This window comes from Nomascus leucogenys, chromosome 20, assembly GCF_006542625.1.
Source record: "Nomascus leucogenys isolate Asia chromosome 20, Asia_NLE_v1, whole genome shotgun sequence".
Classification (NCBI taxonomy): domain Eukaryota; kingdom Metazoa; phylum Chordata; class Mammalia; order Primates; family Hylobatidae; genus Nomascus; species Nomascus leucogenys.
Window position 1 is genome coordinate 17,221,986 of NC_044400.1, and position 24,633 is coordinate 17,246,618.

General features: G+C 45.7%; 1 protein-coding gene across 1 annotated transcript in view; it reads left to right on the forward strand.

Annotated features, from left to right (window-relative positions):
* Positions 1–5,733: 5,733 nt before the first annotated feature.
* The window catches only part of TMEM163 (transmembrane protein 163), a 257,298-nt gene continuing 238,398 nt past the window's right edge, over positions 5,734–24,633 (forward strand). Inside the window, exons 1-2 of the mRNA XM_003267591.3 lie at positions 5,734–6,159; positions 11,596–11,715. Coding sequence (XP_003267639.1) covers positions 5,958–6,159; positions 11,596–11,715 — 322 coding nt within the window. The 5' untranslated portion in view covers positions 5,734–5,957. The remainder of the gene's footprint in view (positions 6,160–11,595; positions 11,716–24,633) is intronic.

Sequence of the window (24,633 nt, forward strand, 5' to 3'; positions counted from 1 at the left end):
CTGCTGCCCACACCTTGCTTGCTTTTTAGCTCTGGCTGTGGGACAACTTCCAGCTTGCTCCCCAGTCCCAGCAGCAACAGAGTCTCTGTAATGCCTCAGTCTTGGCATTGCTGGGCTCCAGGACAGTATGCAGTCTGCCAAAGGCTAGGTCTGAAAATGGCACCTTGCCATAGCTGCTTAGGCTCAGAAAGGGTATGGGACCCAATGTGAGCTCCCTCCCTGGAGTGGTTCCATCCCATGATCTCCCAGCAGTTCCCTATGTTAGTGTCAGGAGTTGGGAGGGTTGGGGGGCTCTCTTGTGGTAGGATTGCAGGATTCCATGGTGGGGATGTGGGCCTCTGAAAGTCACTCATCCTTTCCTTGCCTTGGGAAGTTACTCCTGCTCCCAGTTCATCCCCTCCAGGCAGGCTGTCTCTCTCCCTTCTTACCTGCTTTCTGGTGTTTCTTGTTACTTCTCTATTGAATTCCGACATTCTCTCTTGGATGATGTATTCAAAGTATGACTGTCTATACGCACTAAGTGGAAGAGGTGGGCATGAAATGCTTCTAATCAGCCATCTTGAAGCCCCTCCTCAGCTTTCCTTTTTTTAGAACAGTTTTAGATTTGCATAAAGTTGAGAAGATTAGAAAGTTCCATGTAACTTGCACCCAGTTCCCCCATTACTAACATCTCACATGAGTGCACTTTTTTTACAACTAATAATTGAGACATTACTAAGTGAGGTCCATACTTTATTCAGAATTCCTTGATTTTTACCTAATGTCCTTTTTCTGTTCCAGGATTTCATCCACAAGCCATATTTCAGCTAGTTGTTGTGTATCCTCAGGATCTTCTTGGCTGTAATGGTCCAGTCTCCCTTTTTATACCAACTGTTTTGTTTGGTTATTTATTTATTTATTTATTTATTTATTTATTTATTTATTTTTTGAGACAAAGTCTCGTTCTGTCGCCCAGGCTGGAGTGCGGTGGCACAATCTTGGCTCACTGCAGCCTCTGCCTTCTGGGTTAAGCAATTCTCTTGCCTCAGCCTCCCAAGTACCTGGGATTACAGGCGTGCACCACCAGGCCTGGCTAATTTTTGTATTTTTGGTAAAGACAGGATTTCACCATGTTTACCAGGCTGGTCTCAAACTCCTGGCCTCAGGTGATCCTTTTGCCTCCGCCTCCCAAAGTGCTGGGATTACAGGCGTGAGCCACTGTGCCGGCCCCAACTGTTTTAGATTATTCACTATTGTGATTATGAAATTAATTCATGGCTAATGCATATACACATAGCTGAAAAATCAATATAATGACCTAAATTATAATAGAGGAGGAATAAAAGTAAAGCAATACATAATTAATATTTAAATGCTCACTCAGAGCTACATCAGAGGTCATAAATAAGTAGTCAGATATTTGTACCTATTTATAATTTAAGAACAGAGAGTCAGGCACTCTGGAATATTTTTTACACTTTTTCTTTATATTGCTGTTATTTTGAAACAGGAGCTAAAGAAGTATACACATATGGAATTACTGGGCCTGTGGACATCATATATGTGTTGATTGCTGAAACAGATACCATGAATGGAACTGGCTTCTGTGTCCTGATTTTCCAAAGTGGTAGACGGAGTACCATCCCTTCCTAGACTTATATAGTAGTTGCATTTCCAGAAATTCCTGTGTGCATTCACAAGATGCAAAAACATTTTGTGTTTATATGTAAAACAAAGTTAAAGTTCCAATGTAATTAGATGCACATTTTAACTGAAGCAAAGGTCAGGTCTGACAAATGAAAGCCATGTGGGACACAGACCAATCTCCTGCATCTGGGGCCACCCCCAACTAAATGTCAGTGGCCCCCTCCTCCCATCATTGTGATGACCAATGAAAGTACCTGCAAATTTCCAAAATGCCCCCTAGGGGGCAGTACCCCTGTGGATTATGGTGGTGGGCAGAGGTTGACAAGGCAGATGGGCCTTTGTTTGTTCATCTGTGAAATGAGGACAGTAGTAGCGGAATGAGGGAGACAATGCATGTAAAACACTCAGCTAGGTACCCGGCACATGGTATGTCCTCCAAAAATGTAAGCTAGTGGTATCTTCCAGTTAATCAGCAGAGATTGTTTGAGGGGACACTGTGTCCCCGATGCCCAGGTAGGTGTGTGTAAGGAATGCACATCAGGCAAGCACCACTATCCCTGCTCCATACATGAAATAAATGGTGAATTATTAATCAATTACAGTTTAGAAAAAGGAGCACCCAGAGGGGAGCTGGACTCAGAGAAATCTTTCTGGAAAAGACAAAAGTGGCTTGTTTAATCAGGGCAGCTAGAACATGATGGGAAATATATTTATTCCATGAATAACAAACAACTTCTAGATCCTTGCTTCTCAAAGTGTGGTCTTCAGATCTGCAGCATCAGCAGCATTGGGAGGTTTGTTAGAAACAGAATCTCAGCCTGGTGGAAAACAAAAAAAATAGAAACTTTTAGTGTGAGGAATGCAAGCCCCTTTACATTATCAGCTCCAGAGACTTACTGGAATGAAACAGCAGCAAGTGACAACCATTTGAGTGAAATAATGATCTCTAGAAGCCACTGACTATGTGGGCTCTAGACTAATTTATGCCAAATAGCCATAAAATGGCCATACACTGGACACCATAACTCCTACCCGACAGTTCAACAATCTATAGCCAGTCACTAACCCAAGTTATCTCTGCAAACCAATGAGGATTCCTGTCACACAACTTTATATCGGCCCTCTCTTTGCTCTCTTTGTCTTTAAAAACCTGCTTATAACAAAGGTTAATGGAGCACTCCTCAAGGCAACTTAGAAACGTCCTGGGTAGCTGTCCTCATTTGGGCTCAAGCAAATTCTTTCAATTATATTTTGTGCCTCAGCCTCTTCCTTTTAGGTTGACAGCCTCCATCCCAGACCAACTAAATTAGAATCAGCATTTTAAGAAGAATTGCGGGTGTTCATTGCCACACTCACCTTTGAGACGTACTAGACTTACAGAACCAACTGAGGAACCAGCGGAAAGAATAATAATACCAGCTCCTTTGGTGAGAATCTGTTGCAGACTCTGTGTGTGTGTGTGTGTGTGTGTGTGTGTGTGTGTGTGTGTGTGGCACAGAGCTAGATGGTCCATATTGTGGAGAGTAATCATAAAGGGTAGTTGCAGAATAATTGACATCAGAATGTGTGTTGGAGGCCGGGGGGTGAGAGGGGTTTAATGGAAGGTTACCAGCCAGATCCCAGATCTATTGAACCAGAATCTCAGAGAGCCAGGGAGGAATAATTTTTATTTTATTTTATTTTTTTTTGAGGCGGAGTCTCGCTCTGTCACCCGGGCTGGAGGGCAGTGGCCGGATCTCAGCTCATTGCAAGCTCCGCCTCCTGGGATCACGTCATTCTCCTGCCTCAGCCTGCTGAGTAGCCGGGACTACAGGCACCCGCCACCACGCCCGGCTAATTTTCTGTATTTTTAGTAGAGATGGGGTTTCACCATGTTAGCCAGGATGGTCTCGATCTCCTGACCTTGTGATCTGCCCACCTTGGCCTCCCAAAATGCTGGGATTACAAGCATGAGCCACCACACCTGGCCAATTTTTTTTAAGCCCCCAGATGACTCTTAGAATGGGGAAAGACCTTACAAAATACCCATGCCAAGGTCCCAGCCAAGAACGATCACGTTAAATATGATATCAGAATCTCTAGCAGTCGAAGCTTCGGTATTTTTGTTCTTAGACTCCCCAGGTGATACTTTGAGAGCCATTGACGGGGGATTAAATGGGACAGATTGGAGGAAAAATGTGGAGGAGATGGCTTGCAAATATATCTGAAGGATGTTCTACCTTAGAGGATAGAACCAGGATTAATGGGTAGAGATTTTCATTGTCTTTATCCAAGTAATCATAGCATTTTTCTTTTTCTTTGCAGCAGGAAGGGATCTTTGAAATGACCTAGTTCAACTCTTTCAATTTGTAGTTGAAGAAATTAGTGGTCAACAAGGTAAAGTAAGTTGGTCAAGGTCAACTCAGATCTTCTCATTCCAATCCAGCAACAACAATAATAATAGCAGCAACAAAATAAAGTAAGACCCCTCTCCCCATTTCTGGTGATATTTCCAGTGCACCACAAAGGCATTTAAATCCTACTCTCATTTCAATCACAAGCAAAGCAGACAAGAAAAAGGAAAAGGGTGACTCTTCAAGAAACGAGGAGGACTCCTTTAAATGAGGAATTGACATTTTGGAGTACCCAGATTAAATTCAGAGACTGAATCAATCTAAAGTCGAAAGCCGGACTCTAGAGCTTGGATGTTGATACCATTGAAACGGTAGAGGCAGAAAAGATGTGATACCTTTCCTCCCCATCATAAGGGGCCCGGCTAACATGCTTATAACAAAAGATAGGTTAATAAGAGAAAAGCGTAACAAATTTATTGAATCAAAGTTTTATGTGATACAGAAGCCTTCAGAAATGAAGATGCAAAGACTCAGGGAAAACTGCCTGCTTTTATGCTTAGATTCAGTGGAGAATGGACAGCCTTGTAGAAATGTGATTGGACAAAGGGTGTGATCTAATGGTAATAGACTGAGCGGTGAACCCAGCGAGGCCTGTTCAGATTCTTCTTGGCCTCTCTGTACAGCATGTATAGAGCAGGACCTCTTCTGGAATGAGGGTCTTAGGATCTACTATCAGACAAGGTAGGTCTGAGTATTTCTTCATGGCCAGCTCCTACACAGAAAGGCAGAGGACCAGGGAGGTTGGAGTACTATTTCTAGGTTGTATGACCACCGTGGGGGAGAGGAATTCTGGTTTCTATGAATTGCTTAGTGGGGAGAAAGTCGGGCGGGAGACAGACTTTGTTTCTAAGGCGGCTTCAGAGGCCTGTTTAGTTTTTTAGTTCAAACTTAGCATACCAAAGTGCCATACGTTGGGGTATACTTTTCTGAGCCTCAACGAATCCAAGCTGAATTTATTAAACAGCAGGTCCTCTTTTGCTTCTCTCTGGGCATCAAGAGAGCTGGCGTGTGCCCTGCGGTGGACCCTCACTGGTGAGATCAGCCCCACCGCACAAAATGAATTAAGAGCTGCAGGGGTCAGAGTTGGGGAGACTTCTCGTAGAAGGGAGGCTTCCATGGATTTCTGAAGATCACACAAGACTTAGATGAGCAGGGGAGCGAACTGTATGGGACAAAGGCCCAGGAAGAGTCGAAATGGGGAAGCCTCGGAGTTCAAGCATCTTCTAGAGCGCCCGCTGTCCTAAAGATACCCCATCCCTGGCTAAATGGGTACTCCAGGGAGAAACTGGGCGGAGAGTTAAAGCTCCGAGAAGGACGGAGAGCGACGGGCTTGGGGACAGATGAACCCTTTTTCCGTGGATGAGCAGTGAGAATGGAGGCCCAGGCGAAGACCCTGTACAGCCTCTGAAGCCTGTGCAGGTCCAGAAGAGAAAGATGACAAATTAGGGGCGCTGTCTGCTACCCACGCCCGGCCGCGGGCTTCGCGGACCGCAGAGGAATCCAGTGGGAGGGGTCCTCTCTGGGCACCATCCCGCGGCGCGGGTGGGGCGGGTCCCCGCTACGCCCTAGCCAAGCTCTGCCAGGGCCGCCTGTGGGTCCCCACGCTGGGTTCCTCCCTCTCGTCCGCCTCGGTGCGCCGGCTCCCGCGCCCGGGCCTCGGGGCGGGTCCCTGCCGCCCGCACCTGCCCCCAGGGGCGGAGCGCGGCGGCGACAACGCGGTCCCAGCCTCCGCCACCGGCCGCGGAGCCGCGCGGCTCTCCGCTCGTCCCCGCCCCCGCCCGTGCACCTCCACTCCGCGGCGCCAGCCCGCCCTCCCTCCCTGTCCACGCGGCCAGTCCGTCCGCTCCTGCGCCCGCCAGAGCCGCGGCGCCTAGCACTTCTGACTCGAGTCCCCGCCGCGCTTGTCGTCGCCGCCGCCGGGATCTGCAGCCCCGCGCCATGCAGCCGCCCGCGGGCATCCAGCGCCGCAGCTCCCAGGGGCCCGCAGTCCCGCCGCCTCCCCGGGGCCACGCGCCACCGGCCGCCGCCCCCGGCCCGGCCCCGCTGAGCTCCCCGGCGCGTGAGCAGCCCCAGCTGGAGGAGGAGCGGCAGGTGCGGATCAGCGAGAGCGGCCAGTTCAGCGACGGGCTGGAGGACCGAGGTGAGCGCGCGCCGCCCGACCCGGCCGGCGACGAGGGTGGCTGCTCGGGGCCCGCCTCTCCCCACTCGCGGGCTGCGCTGGGCGAGGCGCGGGGCTCGGAGCGCGCGGGGGCGCGGGGGCGCGGAGCCCCGACTTCCCGGCGAGAACGCCGCGAGCCGAGAGCGGCAGCCCCACCTTCTGCGGCCGGCACCGCCTCGGCTGCGGTTCCTTCCCTCGAAGCCCAGACCCCGGCTGCCTTCAGGCCGACCCCGCCTGGACTCGCGCCCTCCTCTCCGCCAGCTCCAGGCCCTCCGGCGCCCACGGGAAAAGTTTGCGGGAGGCATTTTTTGCGGTCAGAGTCGAGCGCTTCTGGGCCACTCCGGGCCCTACTCAGCTCGGAGGGACCCGGGCTCGTTGCATCCTCCTTTCCGTAGTCCCCTGCGGCTCCGCCGGCTGCCTGGGAGAACTTCCCTCTGCGGGTGTAGCCGCGGGATGTCCCTCGGCGGCCGCCCGGCTGCCCGCCCCGGCGAAGGGCGCAAGGAGGGGAGCGAGCCGGGACTCGGGCGGCCTCTGGTCTCGGGCAGTCCCCGATTCTCATCGCGGACCCAGGTCACGGTGGGTCCCTGCCCCGTCGTCTCATGATGGGGCAGAGGAATGGGACATTTGGATTTGGGCCACCAACCTCATCTGGATGGATGCCACTGAAACCTGATGGTTCCGGAGGGCGCGTCTGCAGACCCTTCAGAGCCCCCCTCCACTGACACTGGCCTGGAGGTCCGCACACTTGCCTCTGCTGGGAGACCACACTCTGCCTCCCACCGACTGCCGATGCCCCCTTGAGTCGCCAGTGTAGGACGGGAGAGACTCCCTGCTCATTCCCGCGTCTCTCTCCTCCATCCCTTCCGCGTTTCCTTTGGGCTTAGATTCTTTGCAGAGGGAGCCCTGTTCTTGGCCGCGTCTGCACCTTTTCTACTTCTTGCTGAATCCGAATCCAAATTGTCCCCCTCAGAACGAATCTGTGGTTCTGCTAAAACCGTTTAGTGGCCAAAGCGGGATTCTTGCAGCCAGGCCCTTCAGGGGAAGCCGGCTCTTTGCACCTCCACCCACTTTTCTTGGAAGCCTTATTTTGTTGGCTGTGGCGGGTTTTTATATTTTAGACTTAGCAGGTTTCTGTCCTATTCTTAGTATCTCCTGTACATTTTTATTCCAGTTTAGTGTTCGGATGCACGATCTCTTTCTCCTTAGAAATTCTAAACTGTAGCATGTGAAATAAAATGACATGGAAACGGCAGTTCCCAGAGAATCTGCCTAGATGCTCAGCGAGAACTGGAGCTGCTCCAGTGGCAACGAATTCTGCACCTCTGTTGCAGTTTCTCGCCCTGTTCTCGCATGACTAGATGCCATTTAAGAGGTGAGGACAGGGGACATCACGAGCACGGGGCAAAACCTCTCACTTTTATTATAGGATGTGTCATTACCTTTGCCCTTCTCCAGCTAATATTGTAGGATTTAAAAATTCCATATTGAAGAAAGACAGAAGCCTGGGTTGAGCTTATTTTTGTAGCATTGCAGGTCATCTGTATGAGCTAGCCTGTTTCTCCCTACCCCACAAAATGATAGGAGGGAAAACAGTGCTAGGGTGAGTTCATATTTAGCATCATTTTGTAGTTCATGTTCAAGTGTAAAAAGCCCTTCTGAATTCATTCTTAAGGTTATTTTTCTCTGGTCAACAGAATTTCATTTTCCATTATATGATAGCATGAAAGCATTGACTGTTCATAAACTGTCACTGTTTGAGAGCGTGGCATATCACACACAGCCTCTGTGTTAGGATGAACCCCATTCCCCAAAGAACCCGGTGCTGTGTATCATTGAGAGCTGAACGTCAATGTGACATTCTTTTGTTTGACCTCTTCCTGATGGCAACCAGTATGTGGTGAATAAGTGATTTTTTTAAGTAAACCAGAACGTTACCTGGGGAGGTTTATTGTAAGATTTTGTGTTTGTTGTTTCTGTTATTTTTTTTTTCTTGTGGGGCTGCATGTTTCCAATATTGATTTTTATATCCTTTGGGAATGGGTTGAGTGCAGCTACCTCTTTCCTGCTGGTGAGAGGAACTGGGGAGGAGGAAGCCCCAGCACTTGCCTGCTGTGTGTCTCTGCATCCTGCCTGGCTTGCTTTCTTTCAGGCCTAAATACCTACAGGCTGTCTGTAGAGGGGTTGAGGGGTACCTCGGATCTGCACCTGTATTTGACATTCTCTTTTGTCCTAACTCCCTTTGGAGCTATCAGGATATGGTTCCAGACCACGGTCAACTCTCATCAAAGGTTTGCTTTAAAATCTAGTGTTTTCAGACTTTGGAGGCATTTGTGCCTTAGAAGTGATGTGGACTGGTTCTCAGAAACCTAGCTAGCTCAGAATGTCGGTAACTGCAGTGCTATCAGGTTGAACTTATAGTTCAGGGGGCAAGAGCTCTGTGGCCTAAGACCTTTAGGGACTAAACACAAAAATTAGGCCAGGTTTATCTTAATCATTCTTCCCATCCCCCTGGAATACCTTTTCTTCTCCCCACAAGTATTCTCCCATCATTCCGTCCGTAACCTCAGGGCCCAGCTTAGCCTTAGATAATTATATGTGTCAGCATTTCCCACTACTTCCCCATCTAACAAAATTTCCCTTTCTTCAGAGAGTTCAAGCTTGACAAACTTAGGAGAAAGGAATTGGAACTAATGCATACTAGTGTAGAAATAACTGATGGCTTCAGCCTCTCCACATATATTTGTACCTTTCCCCTCTCCAAAATAAATAAAGGATCAGTCTCTCATTAGTACTATGCTTAGTATTCCCAGGCCAAAATTGCAAATATATGAAATTTGAGTGAGTTTAGAAATTCAAATATGGGGGCCAGCTATGGGTAGGGAGGATCCAGCCCTGCCTGCAAATCCCAGGCCTGTCGTAGCTTCTCTAGGCTGTCCTGTCTCTTCAGGCTGCCTTTCTTCCAGCTTTAAAGCACAGCTTGCTGAAAACATTAGGAATTCTCACTACGTCTTTGTGACTTGTGAGTGTGCCTGCATCCAACATGAGTGTGGAGGCACCTGTGTGTGGAACATTCACTAGGAACTGAGTCTTTATACATCACCGTACTCCACTTCCCCTTGAGGAGTGCAAAGTTTTCCATTCTTAGCATCGGCTATATTTCGAGAAAGGAAAATCAGCAGAAAATAAGCAAAGGTTGAATAGAAATGGGAAAGTCCTTCCATTTTTGGACAGTCTTCCCATTGTACTTATTCCATTTTATTTTTTAATTTTAAAAATTGCACGGAGGAGGCACACACAGGCCCAGATCTGGGGAAGAAGTACTGGTCGTAATGCTGAGAAGTCCCAAGTGCCACCTTAGCGGGACAGTCCAGCTGTCCTGGGCTGTCATCTGAAACTCCTCCAGGGGGCTGCTGTTTCACTGGTGGGTGAAGCATGTAGATTGGTCTGCATGTGTGGTCAGGACCAGTTAGTTATATTATTGAAACTAGCTGACTTTGGATGGAAAAATAAATGTTACGTGGCTGAAGAAAATGGGCATCATTGTCATTCCTCTTAGAAAATGAAATCTACTTCTCAAAGGAAACTTGTTTTTACCTCAGTGGATGACAATCTGGAGATTGTTGCTATCAAAATACCTAGTAAACAAACTGCTTATTTGATCCAGTACTTAAATGTTATAGCTTCATTTCTCCTGAAAATCAATTGGCCACGATGAAAGGAATATTTTTATATCATTTGGGAAAAGGGACATAAATTATTAAGGGTGCGTGGAATCTGCTCATTCTAGGATAGGGCTATAACTGGTGATTGTATAGTTGAAAACTGGAATAGGGTGGTTTTTGGCAGCTAAGGAAGATATAGACAAAGGGACATGCTGTATTTTTATTTAAATTACTTGTACCTGGGCAGAATTTGACAAGAGAGAAGTTATTTATCTTTTCCCTCCAAGTCCACTCAGAAAGGAAGGTTTGGGGAGATTTTTACAGAGAGAGGATGGTGATGGCGTTTATGCCCAACATTTGCATTTTCATCTCCCTTTTGATTCTGTGTAAGCCTGTAGGTTTCAATTATTTAAAAATCTCTAGGCGTGAGCTGGGCTCACTCAGCAACCTTCTTGACATTCTGGCTTGTTTTGCTCAGGACTTGTTCAGTGATGCTCGAGTCTGGGTTATAAATGGAACTGAGAAGTTTTAGCAGGGTCCTGGCTTTAACTTTTGATCAGGATGCGGTTTTTGGCAACCAGAGGCTTAGTGTGGTACTAAGTTGGATGAATGAGATGGTGTCTTTACGTGATGCGTAGGTGTGATATGTCTCACACTGTGTGATATGTTACAAATTGGTACCTGAGCTTTCACTACCAATTTCTTCATTCTTTGGAGCTGCTCTGATGAAGCTGCTCCACCTCTGAAAGTTGTATTGTGGGTTGTTTCACCAGAGATGGTGTAATAAGCTCCTGTTTATGTAAATGCATAGCTGAAAATTTGGTACTCTGTGCAACTAAGAGATGCTGTATGTGATCTATAGTCAAAGGAGAAGGATAAACATAGAAATCAAGACCATTCTGAAAACATTTTAGTCTTTGACCCCAGGCAGTTGTGGGCATTGCCTGGGAGTTGTCATGAATTTCTGTTGTTGTCAAGGACTCTCCATGTTGAAAGCATAGGAAATAAAAATAAAATTTGTCTTATACATGGCCTACCTGGGAAGCTACCTCTAGTTTTAGTAGGTTTGCCCCACTTTAATATTCTGAGAATTTTTTGACATGTGCTTGCTAAAAAGGATGTGTATACTATAGAGCAGAAAAAGGAGGGAAGGAAATGTGAAATATAATTTGGGCCTGGAGATTCTTGCTGGATGTGGTTAAAGAGAAATGGTTCTTCTCCTCCTGATTGTTGGGGGAGCAGTGAGGTCATTTGTAGACTGACTCCTTGCTTTGGGCAAAACCCAGTCTACCAGTTGGGACTGTGCTGGTGAATCAATGCAAATCAATGCTCACAGCTGAGGAGCCTGAAGGCCCGGCTGAATGTGGGTGGTTTGTGCTGTTTTCCTAACAGAAAGGTCTTGTGGGCAGGAACAGCATCTACCTGAGGCCAAGCAACATAACACAGGGGCAAAGGAATGGTCTGGTGTGATATGTCAAGGAGTGGTGGGGTCTGTGGAGTTCTTCGAAAGAGGACAGCTGCTGTTACCCTGCAGAAATACACGGCCCATATTGTCAGAGCCTGTGATTTTTCAAGGGGTGCCAGAAAGCTTGATTTTCCTGTGAAATCTAATTGTTAAAACACAGTGTCGGCCAAACAAAACACGTCTTGGCCCACGGGCTGTTAGTTTGCAATCTTTGGGTAAGAAATTGTAGCTCTCGCTGTGGGTTTCTTAGTAAGGAAATGTCTAACTTCCCTTTCTCCTTGTTTTTGTCAGGCTTACTAGAAAGCAGCACCCGCCTGAAACCTCACGAAGCCCAGAACTACAGGAAGAAGGCATTGTGGGTGTCCTGGTTCTCCATCATTGTCACCCTGGCCCTCGCGGTGGCTGCCTTTAGTGAGTATCAAGGGTCTGGTCGGCCAATATATGCTGCTGTTGCCCGTGTTATTCTCTACTTCCTGTGGGATGTGCTTTTGCTTTTAGTTGACTACTATTGATGAGTACATTTTTTTTTTTTTTTTGAGACGGAGTCTCGCTCTGTCACCCAGGCTGGAGTGCAGTGGTGCAATCTCAGCTCACTGCAAGCTCCGCCTCCCGGGTTCACGCCATTCTCCTGCCTCAGCCTCTCCGAGTAGCTGGGACTACAGGCACCCGCCACCACGCCTGGCTAATTTTTTGTATTTTTAGTAGAGACGGGGTTTCACCGTGGTCTCGATCTCCTGACCTCGTGATCCGCCGGCCTCGGCCTCCCAAAGTGCTGGGATTACAAGCGTGAGCCACCACGCCCGGCGAGTAAATTTTTTTAGGTGGTTGGATAGTCAGGGTACTTACAAATTAGTAAAATAGATTCTCTTCTCTGCAGAGGAAAGGGTGGTAAGAAGATGAGGTGGAGAGTGACTGGGAGCCTTGGCTCTCATCAGTATGCGGGCTTGCGGAAGTAGATGCTGGCTGCTAGCTGAATAGTGAAAATACTCTTGGTGGATGCCTTCAGCTTGGGCTGACACGTGACACATATATATCCTTAAGATTCTTATTCTGAGCCTAATGCAAGAAGATGGATGCAGTATTGCAGTGAGCCCTCTCCTTTTCCCTGATCATATCTGTGTAAGGCTTGGAGGAAAATCCTATGCACACTTTAGTGAAAGGAAAATGGGAAGGTCGTCTCTCAAGTTTTCAGTGGCCATGGAAACAAAAACATGTATTACAATTAAGAAAAACTAAGGAAGTGGAACGGTTTCTGCCAGATAATCCTGTTTGGGGGTTAGGAAGGCTGATGGCATGTGTTTTCTGGACTAACATTTTGCAGCCTATGGAAATGTACGTGTGCTATTTATTCTTATGAATTGTGCAATGACTCACAAGCCTGAGCAGTGTCAGTTACAGCTCAACCTTGGTAGAAACCCGTGGTGGTTTTTTTTTTTTTTTTTTTTTTTTTTGATGCTGGGGAAAAGACTGCATTTTGTGACGAATTTATTACCTAACAGAAAGATCTATTTTCTCAGTGATAGGCATCACACAAGGTGTCTCCTGTGACAACACTCAGATTAGGAGAAAAAAGCACACGTCTGCTAGAAGACAAGCTATGTGTGTGTGTGTTGTTTAAAATTCTATTCTGCAAGGTTAGATCTGCTGCTGGAAGTTGGGGTTGGCTCCCAAGAGGGAATATTAAAATTTGACCAAATGCTCCCTGCAAAACTAGGCATATATTACTTGAAGCAATTTATATTGGAAACACTGCACCATATCTTGGCTCTAAAACAGCCAAACATTTAGAAGTGGAGAGCAATGCATTCCAGAGTATAAACATTTTTACCGGTGAGCCAGAAATCTAATCAAGGGGAATTCTGATTCCTGAAAATAGCTACTCCTTCCCCTTGCCCCCACTTTTTTAATGCTGTAACAAGAATAACAAGCTGGATTGATGTCCCTAGGGGATAATTTGGTTGCGGTGGCTGGCGGAGGACTTTGGATCAGACACCATAATTTACATATGTAAAGAAAAAGGAAAGGAATGAAGGGAGGCAATTTACAAACAGAATAATAGTAACTCAGACGTGTCCATGTGCCTGGTAAAGCTGTTTTGATTTGTCACGTGGGTGTTTGAATGAGGACCTGAATGTGAAGAAATATTGGGCAAGTCTTTCTTCTAGGAGAGTAATATTACATTGGATGTACTTAAGTCTCATAATAGACAAAAATTATGAGGAAATTTTGGTTTCACATGTTACACCTGATCAGTTGGGTTATCTTTAAAATGTTGTTCATTTCCTTTAATAAAGACAGTTGCATAGTGCATACAGAATTAGAATGTTGCTTTGTGAAAAGGGCTTCTCTTTCTTTTTCTTCTAAAAATGATTTTACACCTTCATTGCAGCAAGTATTTAATTTAAATCCTGTAACTTCTAGCTGATAAAATGTTGGTATTGGCATGTAATATCATGATTTGTGTTATCTATAGTACATTCCATTTGTTCTCACATTACTTTCAGTTTGTTCTGGTTTAGTCAAACCAAAAAATGTAGAAGGTGAATTATATTTTCCTCTACTTTAACTATAGAGTAGCTTTAGTGTTTGTGTGTGTGTGTATGTGTTTCATATTTTAAACCCCTGATGTGATCTCTGATTGTGTTGTTAGGGTTGTTGATTTTACTATTTAGTTTCCTAAATGTATTTCTAATATACAGTATTTACAATCTCTTCCAAAGCATCATTTATATGGCGCCAGACTTTTGTGAAATTCTTTTCCTAGTTTTGAATGGAAATAAATAGAGATTAAGCAATATAAACTGACTTTTGAAGTTATGTTTAAATTAGTGTCTAAAGAAAAATGGAACTTTTCAAAATGGCAATAAAGGTTTTTGTAAAGTGTCACGAAAACTCCCAGTCCTACTCTTCAAGGAAGGAGGTAGTTAACAGAGATGGATGAAACGCAATGCTCTGACTTCATGCATCTCTGTCCAAACCAGTGAAATGGCTGAGTTGCATCAATTATTATTTTTAAGAGGATTGCTGTAGAATTACTATATATGATGCTTTGGTGTGGCAGAGAAGTTTTGGAGTGTGTGTGTGTGTGTGTGTGTGTTGGCAGGGGGTGTTAATCATGATGAAGAGAAAGCGACTGTATTTATAGACATGGTTTCTTGCTACTGTTGGATGGTGAAAAATTTGGGGCAGGGAGAGCATCCATCCTTGCATGGAATCAGTACTCAAGACTGAAGTAAATGAACTGAGAGATTTTTTAAAACTTTTTTTTTTTTAGTTAGGTGGAAAGACAATATTTCTTGGAAAATGATAAATTCTATCTAAAGATTTACATACAAGGCCGAGATCTCATTTGTTTTATAAACAATTACAATTTTGGGGGCAATTGGGTCATCCTATGGCCATTCTTTTGCTAAGGGAGTTGTCTTGGAGTCGCATCTCCTGGGGTCAGCTGGAGTTCCTGTCTTCACCTCCTCAGCTGCCATTTTCTATTTATTTAATCATAGTTACTGATTTTCAGCTGAGTATCTTCTGAAGAAATGCTGTTGGCTCTTTTGAGTTTGGAAATGAGGAGGGTGGATATAAGTTGGGGGACACACCTCTTTTCCTCTGTCAGCTGGATTCATATTTTTACCTGACATGTACATTGTAGGTTGTGAACCCAAAACTCTCTGAGACAGGTCTCAATCAATTTAGAAAGTTTATTTTGCCAAAGTTAAGGATGCACTTTTGACACAGTCTCAGGAGGTCCTGAAAACATGTGCCTGAGGTGGTTGGGGTGCAGCTTGCTCTTATGCTCTTTAGGGAGACATAATATATCAATGAATATTTGTAAGATGTATATTGATTTGATCTGGAAAGTTGGGACAACTGGAAGTATGGCTTCCAGGTTATAAGTAGATTAAAAAATGTTCTGATTGGCAATTGGTTGAAAGACTTAAGTTATTATCTAAACACCTGGAATCAATAAAAATGAATCTCTGGATTCTGATGATAAGGGGTTACAGAGACCAAAGTTTTATCATGCAAATGAAGCCTCCAGGTAGCAGACTTCAGAGAGAACAGACTGCAGATGTTTCTTATCAGACTTAATGTCTGTGTTGATGCTAATGCTGGTCAGCTTTTCCTGAATTCCAGAAAGGAGGAGGGTACAGTGAGGCACCTCTGAGTCCCCTTTCCCATCACGGCTGGAAACAGCTTTTCAGGTTAACTTTTGGAGTGCCCTTGGCTGAGAGGAGAGGTTCATTCAGATGACTGGGGAGCCTTAAAATTTTATTTGTGGTTTACAAGTTAAAGATTGTTACCCTTCATCTCCTATAAGCTTCCAGGTAATCAATATACCATGTCTTCTCAAGTTAGTAGTTTCTAAAAGAACTGATGATAAAACTAGCTTATGTCAGTATTACTGAGTTATTTGTTATAGATCACATATGTAATTATGGTTGGCATTCATATGTCTGGTATAGTTTGAAAAGTTAGGTGGACTTTCAAAGTTTGTGCCTTGAGTATGCTTTGAAAGGGATGTGAACTATTTTTTAATGTGAACTATTTTTGATAATACTTGGTAATGTAGTGATTTTGGATCTGTTCAAATGCTGATATAAAACCAGATGGTAATACATCTTGAATATTTCAGAGAGAGCTCTAGTTTGGTTTTAAAATTCATTCTGTTTATAATTCGGTAGGCAGCATGGAAAATGGCAATCCTGTTATGAACAAATGTGAAAAAAAGTCTGTTTTAATAATGAAGCTAGAAAGAGAACGGAAGTTCTGTTTCAAAACTCAGGGTTTTGACATCATTGATATCTTTGTTACAGTGATTTAGGAAAATGATTCTGACTCTGTTTTTCAGGTTTGAGTGCAAGTTAATTTTTAGGCACTCAATACATGTTCTGTGGGAAATGAAGACATTTGAAACATTCTCAGGGGAAAACTTTTCCTAAGATACACAGCTCCATTAAAAAAGTTCTCCAAACCCAGATCTTCTCAGAAAAAGCTCACTCAAAATTAGGTGCAGCTGGCTGGGAGCGGTGGCTCATGCTTGTAATCCCAGCACTTTGGAGGCCAGGGCGGGCAGATCATGAGGTCGGGAGTTTGAGACTAGTCTGGCCAATATGGTGAAACCCTGTCTCTACTAAAAAATGTACACAAATTAGCCAGGTGTGTTGGCGCGTGCCTGTAGTCTCAGCTACTTGGGAGGCTGAGGCAGGAGAATTGCTTGAACCCAGGAGACAGAGGTTGCAGTGAGCCAAGATCATGCCACTGCACTCCAGCCTGGGCGACAGAGCAAGACTCTGTCTCAAATAAATAAATAAATAAATAAATAAATAAATAAATAAAATTAAAAAAATATAAAAAATTAGGTGCAGCTGTAGATTTAAGAACTAGAAAAACACCTTGGAAAGAAGTGATTTTCTTTTTAGATGTGGAGATTTTAAAATAATTTATTTGATTTTAATGTAAACTCTTAACCCTTAAAAATGGTAAGATATGTATTTTTATTCTTTTTCTTTCTAAATTATGAGACTAAGAGTTGAGAGATGGATAAAATGAAATCGCATGATTCTTCTGTAAACTCAGCAAAAAGTGTTTGGGAACTTTCTTAGGTGTTCTCTCATCTGACAGACACATTGGGAGACAGAAAAGACATAAGACTCTTCAGGCACTTTCTGGTGTGCTGAGAGTAACATGGAAATAGTTGCAGTGGCCTTAAAGGTCTGGCCTTGGCCAGGCATGGTGGCTCATGCCTATAATCCCAGCACTTTGGGAGGCCGAGGCAGGTGGATCATTTGAAGTCAGGAGTTTGAGACTAGCCTGGCCAACATGGTGAGATCCTGTTTCTACTAAAAATACAAAAATTTGCCAGGTGTGGTGGTGCGTGCCTGTAATCCCAGCTACTTGGGAGGCTGAAGTAGGAGAATCGCCTGAACCAGGAGGCAGAGTTGTAGCGAGCTATCGCACCATTGCACTCCAGCCTGGGAGACTATGTCTCAAAAAAAAAAAAAAAAGAAAAGGTCTGGTCTGCCCTGACTTTTGCCCCCCCTTTTTTCAGACACCCCAAACTTCTTCTCCTCAGGACTGGAGCCCATGTCCTTTGGGCAACCCATCTCACGGATCTCACATGGCAGCCTCCTCATTGACAACTCACCAACTCGCCCAAAGAGGCCTCACCAGCTGCAGGCGCCCATTCCCCCAGAGCAGTTTTATCCATGACACTGCCAATTTCCTTCATCACAGTTCTTCCCTTTGTGCCCCTCCTCCAAGGATGAAGGCTGTGAAGCCCTTGACTCTTCTGCCTGTGTCCCTAAACTTGCCTGTTTCCCCTACCCCTGAAATAATTCCACGACCCAAGGCCTTAACCGTGCAGCTGACATTCTGCACGTGGAATGATCCTTTGCGTAGTTTGCTGGTCGTGTATTTATTTTACTGAAAAAAGCAGAATGTACACAAGATAAAAATTCCTGAGACCAAAGGTGCACAGTCCAAATCTCTGTCCCGTCCTAAAGTCTCTCTCCCGCTGGCAGCCTTTGTTACCAGTGTCTTAACTGTTCTTCAAGACATTTTCTGTGCATGTCCAGGCCCAGGTGTGGTGCCTGCCTACACTTCTGACTGCTCCTCGTGTCAGATGTGGCATCTAATCCTTGCTGGACTTTTCACAGCCCCGGGCCTCTTCGCAAGCTCCTGTGTCCACCTCCTTGTATGAGGTGGAGCTATTGTGGAGAATCTGCAGGAATGTTTTCCTGCCTAGTGTCCGGCTGCCACCACTGAAGCAGGCAATGGTGCAGGGGCCAGGGGATGTGGGCAGGAAGTTTGAGAGCCACATCCTGGCAGTGTTCTGAGGGATAATGTGCTCCCTGTGGGTGTGCTCAGGAACGATAAACCCGGAGGCTGCTTCTGAGAGGTGGAGACCAGGAGGGAGGAACAGGCAGACCAGCAGTTTGGGAACCTTGCTCTGACAACTCTCCTTGCCTCTGCATTCTGCCTTCATACTCTGTGGCCACGTGATCAGGGATTCTGTGCCTGTCACCCTCTGTGCTGTGAGCTCAGATAGCACACAGAGTACGGAGGCGTATTTCAGACAGGCCCCTTTGGTTACCACGAGGTCCCTCATGATCTTGTCCCCTTCCTCTTGGCTGTCCTCACCTCCTCCCATCCCCACGCACTGCTGACTGCAGCCCCCAGAGGCTCCTTGTGGGCCCTACTGGCTGTGTCCTGTTTCTTGCCCCAAACCCACGTACCTGCTCTTCCCTTGGTCTCGGATGCTTTGGTTCCTGACCTCCATGCTTCTTTATCTAGTGAAATTTTACTTATCCCTCAAGATCAAGATGAAAGATCACCTTTTCTGGGAAGCCTTCCAGGCTGATTGAAACACCTCCCTTCCCCCATAGCCTCACGGGAACCCCGTAGATCAGGAACTCGATGCACAATACTTGAATCGTTGTGTTATTGCTTTCGGCACTAATGTGCACTCCTCCACACCCGGGCCCGTCTTCTTCAGGCGGTGTTGCCAGCCGCTAACACAGTGGAAACTCAGACGTTGGTTGGACTGGAGTCAGTTTTGCCGTCTCCCTGCTTGGGCACTGTGGTTGCAGCAGGCTGAGGATGTACATTTGCAGGTAGAGATCCCAGACAAAGGAAACAAGGAGGGCATCTTCAACCTTGTAAATGGTGGGGATGCAGGAGCTCATTCTCTCACCACTCCTCCTTACTGCACTGCCCAGCATCCCCCAACCCTGGATTGAAGCATCCAGGCTTCTATTGACAGGGACTCGCCTGAGGCTGTTAGGAGGACTCATCTCCCTGAGTCTCCGTTCACAGTGGGCTGCTGTTTCCAGCCAGGAGTGGGGGAGGGGTCTCAGCAGCTGCCTGCCTGCCCTGCCTCCCTTCTCAGTGCCTTCTTCACACAGCGTTTAATTGGAAGCGTGGCCAGGGTGCATTAGCACCAGGTGCCCCTGTCGCACAGCCGTGGCGGTGACACAGGGTAGCTGGGCGGCGAGCCCCAGGTGGGCTCATCTCATGCCCAGGGTCCCTTGTCCCTTCTTGCTTGGGTCCTTGCTGGCAGAGGCCCTTTGGGACATTTGTCAGGGTTTTTCCTCTTGCCTCTCAGTCTTTTTCTAGTCATATTTGTTAAGCAGTTGGGTGAGAAGGGGTTTTCTGGTCTGTGGATATCTCAGGGCTGTAATTTGGTCCTCTAGGAATTGCCTCTGTCAGGTGAATTTCTGGTGTAGCTCCTCTTGGACAAGACGTGACTTCTCAGTGCCTTGTGCTGTAGGTTGAGATGCAGAAGTATTGAGACACAGAAGGAACAGAGGAAGCCAGGGGTAGGGAGGGAACCCCTGCTCCTACCCCAGCAGGGGAAACTCTTGCTCCCTGTCCACCTTCTCCCATGCCTGATGGCCATGACTCCTTCCCACTGGCGAATGTGGGAAGTCCAAGATCAAGGTGTCAGCAGGGTTGGTTTTCTTCTGAGGCCTCTCTTCTTGGCTTATAGATCACTGTCTTCTCCCTGTGTCTTTGCGTGGTTGTCCCTCTGTGGGTGTCTGTGTCCTCATTTCCTCTTACTATGAGGACACCAGGCATATTGGATTAGGGCCCACCTTAATGACCTCACTTGAACTTGATTACCTCTTTAAAGACCCCATCTCCAAATACAACTGCATTTTGGGGTACTGGAGGTTAGGGTGTCAACATTTGAATTTTTTTTTTTTTTGAGATGGAGTCTTGCTCTGTCTCCCAGGCTGGAGTGCAGTGGTGTGATCACAGCTCACTGTAACCTCCACCTCCCAGGTTCAAGTGATTCTCCTGCCTCAGGCTCCCGAGTAGCTGGGATTACAGGCACGTGCCACCATGCCTGGCTAGTTTTTATATTTTTAGTAGAGCCGGGGTTTCGCCATGTTGGCCAGGCTGGTCTTGAACTCCTGACCTCAGGTGATCTGCCCCCACTCAGCCTCCCAAAGTGCTGGGATTACAGGTGTGAGCCACCACACCCGGCCTCAACATTTGAATTTTGAGGACACACAATTCAGTCAGTAACAAATGCTTTGGCCAGCACCAAGCAGATAGAGGAAACTAGTAATACATTCCTTAAAAGGACTTTACCTTCAATGAAAGGGTGGACCAGAATAAACACCTCCAGTAGCCCAGATATAATGAAGAGCTCATCTGTGTCGGAATAATTCTGTGTGGGCTGTGGAGGGGAAGAGCATGGGGGATACTTCACTGGAATTCAGAACCATGAGACTGACCTCATGTACATTTGTGTTTGGAATTTTTGTAGGTCGATTCCCTGGGAAATAGACTCAGAGACTCAGCTTCCCTCCAGGAGGTTTATTGGCAGTGAGGCGAGGGGCTGAGGGAGGCTCTCAGGAAGAAAACCTGCAGGGAGCCAGGACTGGCAGAGGGGAGGTTGAACTGCAGTGTTGTTGCCTTAGAGGCTTGTCCCACAGGGACCTGGAAGCTGAGATGGCTTCCAGGTGAAGCATGGGGACCAGACCAGTCTTTGGCGTGGGCTGCCCCAGGGACATGTACAACCACGGGGAGGCAACGTCCTTCAGTGGAGGAGGGGTTCCGGGAAAGGGATGCGGCCATCAGCAGATCTCATTCCTGGCAGCTGGGGAAATGAGTGCCCAGGTCCAGGAGGAGAATTTAGGAGACATACCAGGGCATCTACTTTGGGAATGTATACCCTGCACTTGGCTTGGGGGCCCTCAGGCTGAGATAGTAACATGCACATGGTCCTAGGTTGGAAATACCCCTGCAGCACCTGAAAGAAGCAGGTGCAGAAGAACTTTGACCAAGGCCCAGTAGGTGTCCCATGGAGGTAGCCCCACCAAAGATGAGCTCACAATCCAATACTAGAAAGCTCCCGAGCAGAGGACCCACCATGATTGAGTATCATACAGGTAGCATGATTAGACCTGAAATTCTAGGTGAGAGAAGTAGCTGACAAAATCTGTAAAATAAGTGTATTTAATATGAGTAGAAAATAAAAAAGGAATCAATATACAAATGCTGAAAAGAGCAGCTGGAGAATAACCAAATAAAGATATTTTCGAACTTTTTTTTTTTTTTACTCTCTAACATGGATGTAGTTATAAGAACATTAAGAATGACAGCAGCTCCCATTCTCCATCCCTCTCTTCTATTTCCCCCTCATTCTCCTCCCAGCAAGCTCTTCACCTCTTGTAGTTAGTTCTTGTATTTACTTGTGTAAATAACAGGGTTCCAATGCTAACTCTTTGTTTTTCAAGTTTAGGCATTATTTGTTAACTTCCCCAAATGGAAGGAAATAATTTACTCTTTTATCCTCCTGGCCCCACACAAGCAGACTGACTTCCTGCATTTCCATCCTTGTATGGTAGTTATGGTTTTCATTATTAGGACTATGTAAATCTTCCTCCTAGAGCGATAGGATGAAGTATGATGACTTCTTTCTTGTATGGTTTTTTTTTCTGGATTTCATATCTGTTTTGTTTATTCCTATGTTTACTTTTCTATGAATTTATTTCTTATTAAACTTTCATTCAGCATTTCTTTTCTAACCTCAGCTTCTCTGTGATATTTTCAGATGCAGAGGTAATTCTGTCGGTTTCTTCTTGAAGAAAGCTCTCTTGGAGCACCTGACCTCCTGTAACTGGTTCTGATTGCCCATTTCACCTGGTGCACAGCTGCATCCCAGAATCTTCCTTCCCCACCTTTTTTGGGATTTCCTTTATTTTTTCTCTTCTGTTGGACCCCCTGTTTCCTGGATACCACGTTTTTCTCTTCTCTGGCTTACTCCCTTTTAGGGGGAACACATCTACTCCTAGCTCCCTAGGTAAGGTCACACGGGAGGTGTAGCTTTCAAGCCATGTAATGCCTGAAATGTCTGTAATATATCCTGACACTGGATTGATAGCTGGATAGAAAATTCTCAGTAGGAAATAATGTTCCTTAAGAGTTCTGAAGACTTTGCTTCATTTTATTGTCATTTGTAGTGTGGCTATGAAAGTCCTAAGATCTTCTGAAACTTACACCTTTGCATGGGACCTGCTGTGGTAGGGGCTGTTTTATCCATACACACCCTACTTCCTATTTCTTTGTCTTTTTGTTCTACTTCCTGGGAAATTTAATCACCTTTATATTCCTACCTTTCTATTGAGCTTTTCATTTCCATTATCAAGTTAAAAAAATTGTCTGAGTGTATTTCTTTAAAAAATTATCCATCTCTTGTTTTGTGGATCTTTTTTGAAAATTAATTTATTTTTTATTTTTTATTTATTTTTATTTTTTAGACAGGGTCTCTCTCTGTCACCCAGGCTAGCGTGCAGTGGCACAATCACAGCTCACTGCAGCCTTGAGCTTCCAGGCTCAGGTGATCCTCCCACTTCAGCCTTCCAAGTAGCTGGGACTACAGGGGCGTGCCACTGCGCCCGGCTAATTTTGGGAATTTTGTAGAGACATGGTTTCACCTTGTTGCCCAGGCTGGTCTTGAAGTCCTGGGCTCAACCAATCTTCCCACCTCAGCCTCCCAAAAGTGCTGGGATGACAGGTGTGAGCCACTGCTCCCCACATTGGATCTTTTTAATAGCAGTTATCTTTCTGAAAATATTTGTGATGGTTAAAAAATACTTTTCCATTTCTTGCATTGTCTTCCTCCATGTGCTTCTTTCCCCTGTTGCTTTGGACTCATCATTCATGTTAGGGGAGGAATCCTATGAGTGTGGTCCTAGATAGTCTGTTCTTGTTAAAAATAGGTCATTAAAAGGCTATTCTGAGCTCTGAGCATGTGGGCAGTGTTCGCTGTAGGGTGACATGTTGGACTGTTTTGTTGGTGGATTCCAGTTTTAAGCTTTCAGATCCTTCTTTTTGGGCTGCCCAGGCTTCCCTGAGATGGTTACTCTGAGCCTTTGCTTTGAAGGTGAACTCCTGACTGCCTGAATTTTGGGAGCTGAGTTGGGGAAGAGGATGGAGATTTCAGCCTTCTGTTTGAAATTCTTTTTTTTTTTTTTGAGACAGTTTTGCTCTTGTCTCCCAGCCTGGAGTGCAGTGGCATGATCTCAGCTATCTGCAACCTCCGCCTCCCGGGTTCAAGTGATTCTCCTGCCTCAGCCTCCCAAGGAGCTGGGATTACAGGCATGTGCCACCACGCTTGGCTAATTTTTATATTTTCAGTAGAGATGGGGTTTTACCATGTTGGCCAGGCTGGTCTCGAACTCCTGAACTCCTGACCTCAAGTAATCCGCCCACCTCAGCCTCCCAAAGTGCGGGGATTACAGGCATAAGCCACTGCGCCTGGCCTGAAATTCTTAGCCACTTTGAGTTTGGTTCCCCCATCTTTGGCTGCGTTTGGTATTCCTCAAAGAAGAGATTGTTGCACCTTCTCTAGAGAAAAATCCTCCAATAATCCGATAGGAGAGTTGGGGGTGAGTGGGTATTGCCCTACTGGGCAGAGCTGGGGAGGGATTCTGGAGAACTCCTTTTTACACAGGCTTTTAACAAACCTCCCTATTGCCAGTCTTCTCTTTATTATACTGCGCTACCAATTTCTGTTTTATTGGGTGTCCTGAGGTGTAAATTGGGTTGCCTTTTTGCTTTCACACTGCTGTGTTAGGAGTTTGCTTTCTGGAGTCTGTTAAATCAATTACCACTTGCCCATATGCTTTCTAGCTTCTAAAAATTGTTTTTGTTGCCTTTTCCATTTTCTTTTTTTTTAAAATTCACTCTGATTTCTTTCTAATTTTTATGGTTTTACTTTTTATATTTAACTTTTTAATTTGTTTTGAATTTACTTTGGAGTACCAAAACAACATGTTTAGTGTCTTTGTACATCGTCTGAGCTCCAGATCTGTGCTTCCAACTGCCGGTTAGACCATGTGGACTGTCTCTATGCACCATGCATCTGCGTTCATCTAGTTTCCTGGAGGGGTCTCTTCCATTGTTTTTTAAACTAATGGGTTTGTCTTTTTATTTTTTACTTTATTTATTTATTTATTTATTTATTTATTTATTTTTGAGACAGAGTTTTGTTCTTGTCACCCAGGCTGGAGTGCAGTGTCACGATCTCAGCTCACTGCAACCTCTGCCTCCTGGGTTCAAACAATTCTCCTGCCTCAGCCTCCCAAGTAGCTGAGATTACAGTCACCTGACACCACACCTGGTTAATTTTTGTATTTGTAGTAGAGATGGGGTTTCACCATGTTGGCCAAGTTAGTCTCGAACTCGTGACCTCACGTGATCCGCCCGCCTCAGCCTCCTAAAGTGCTGGAATTACAGGCGTGAGCCACCGTGCCTGGCTGGATTCGTCTTTTTAAAAACACCCCTCTATTCTTAGTTTAGTGGGGTTTTTAGAGG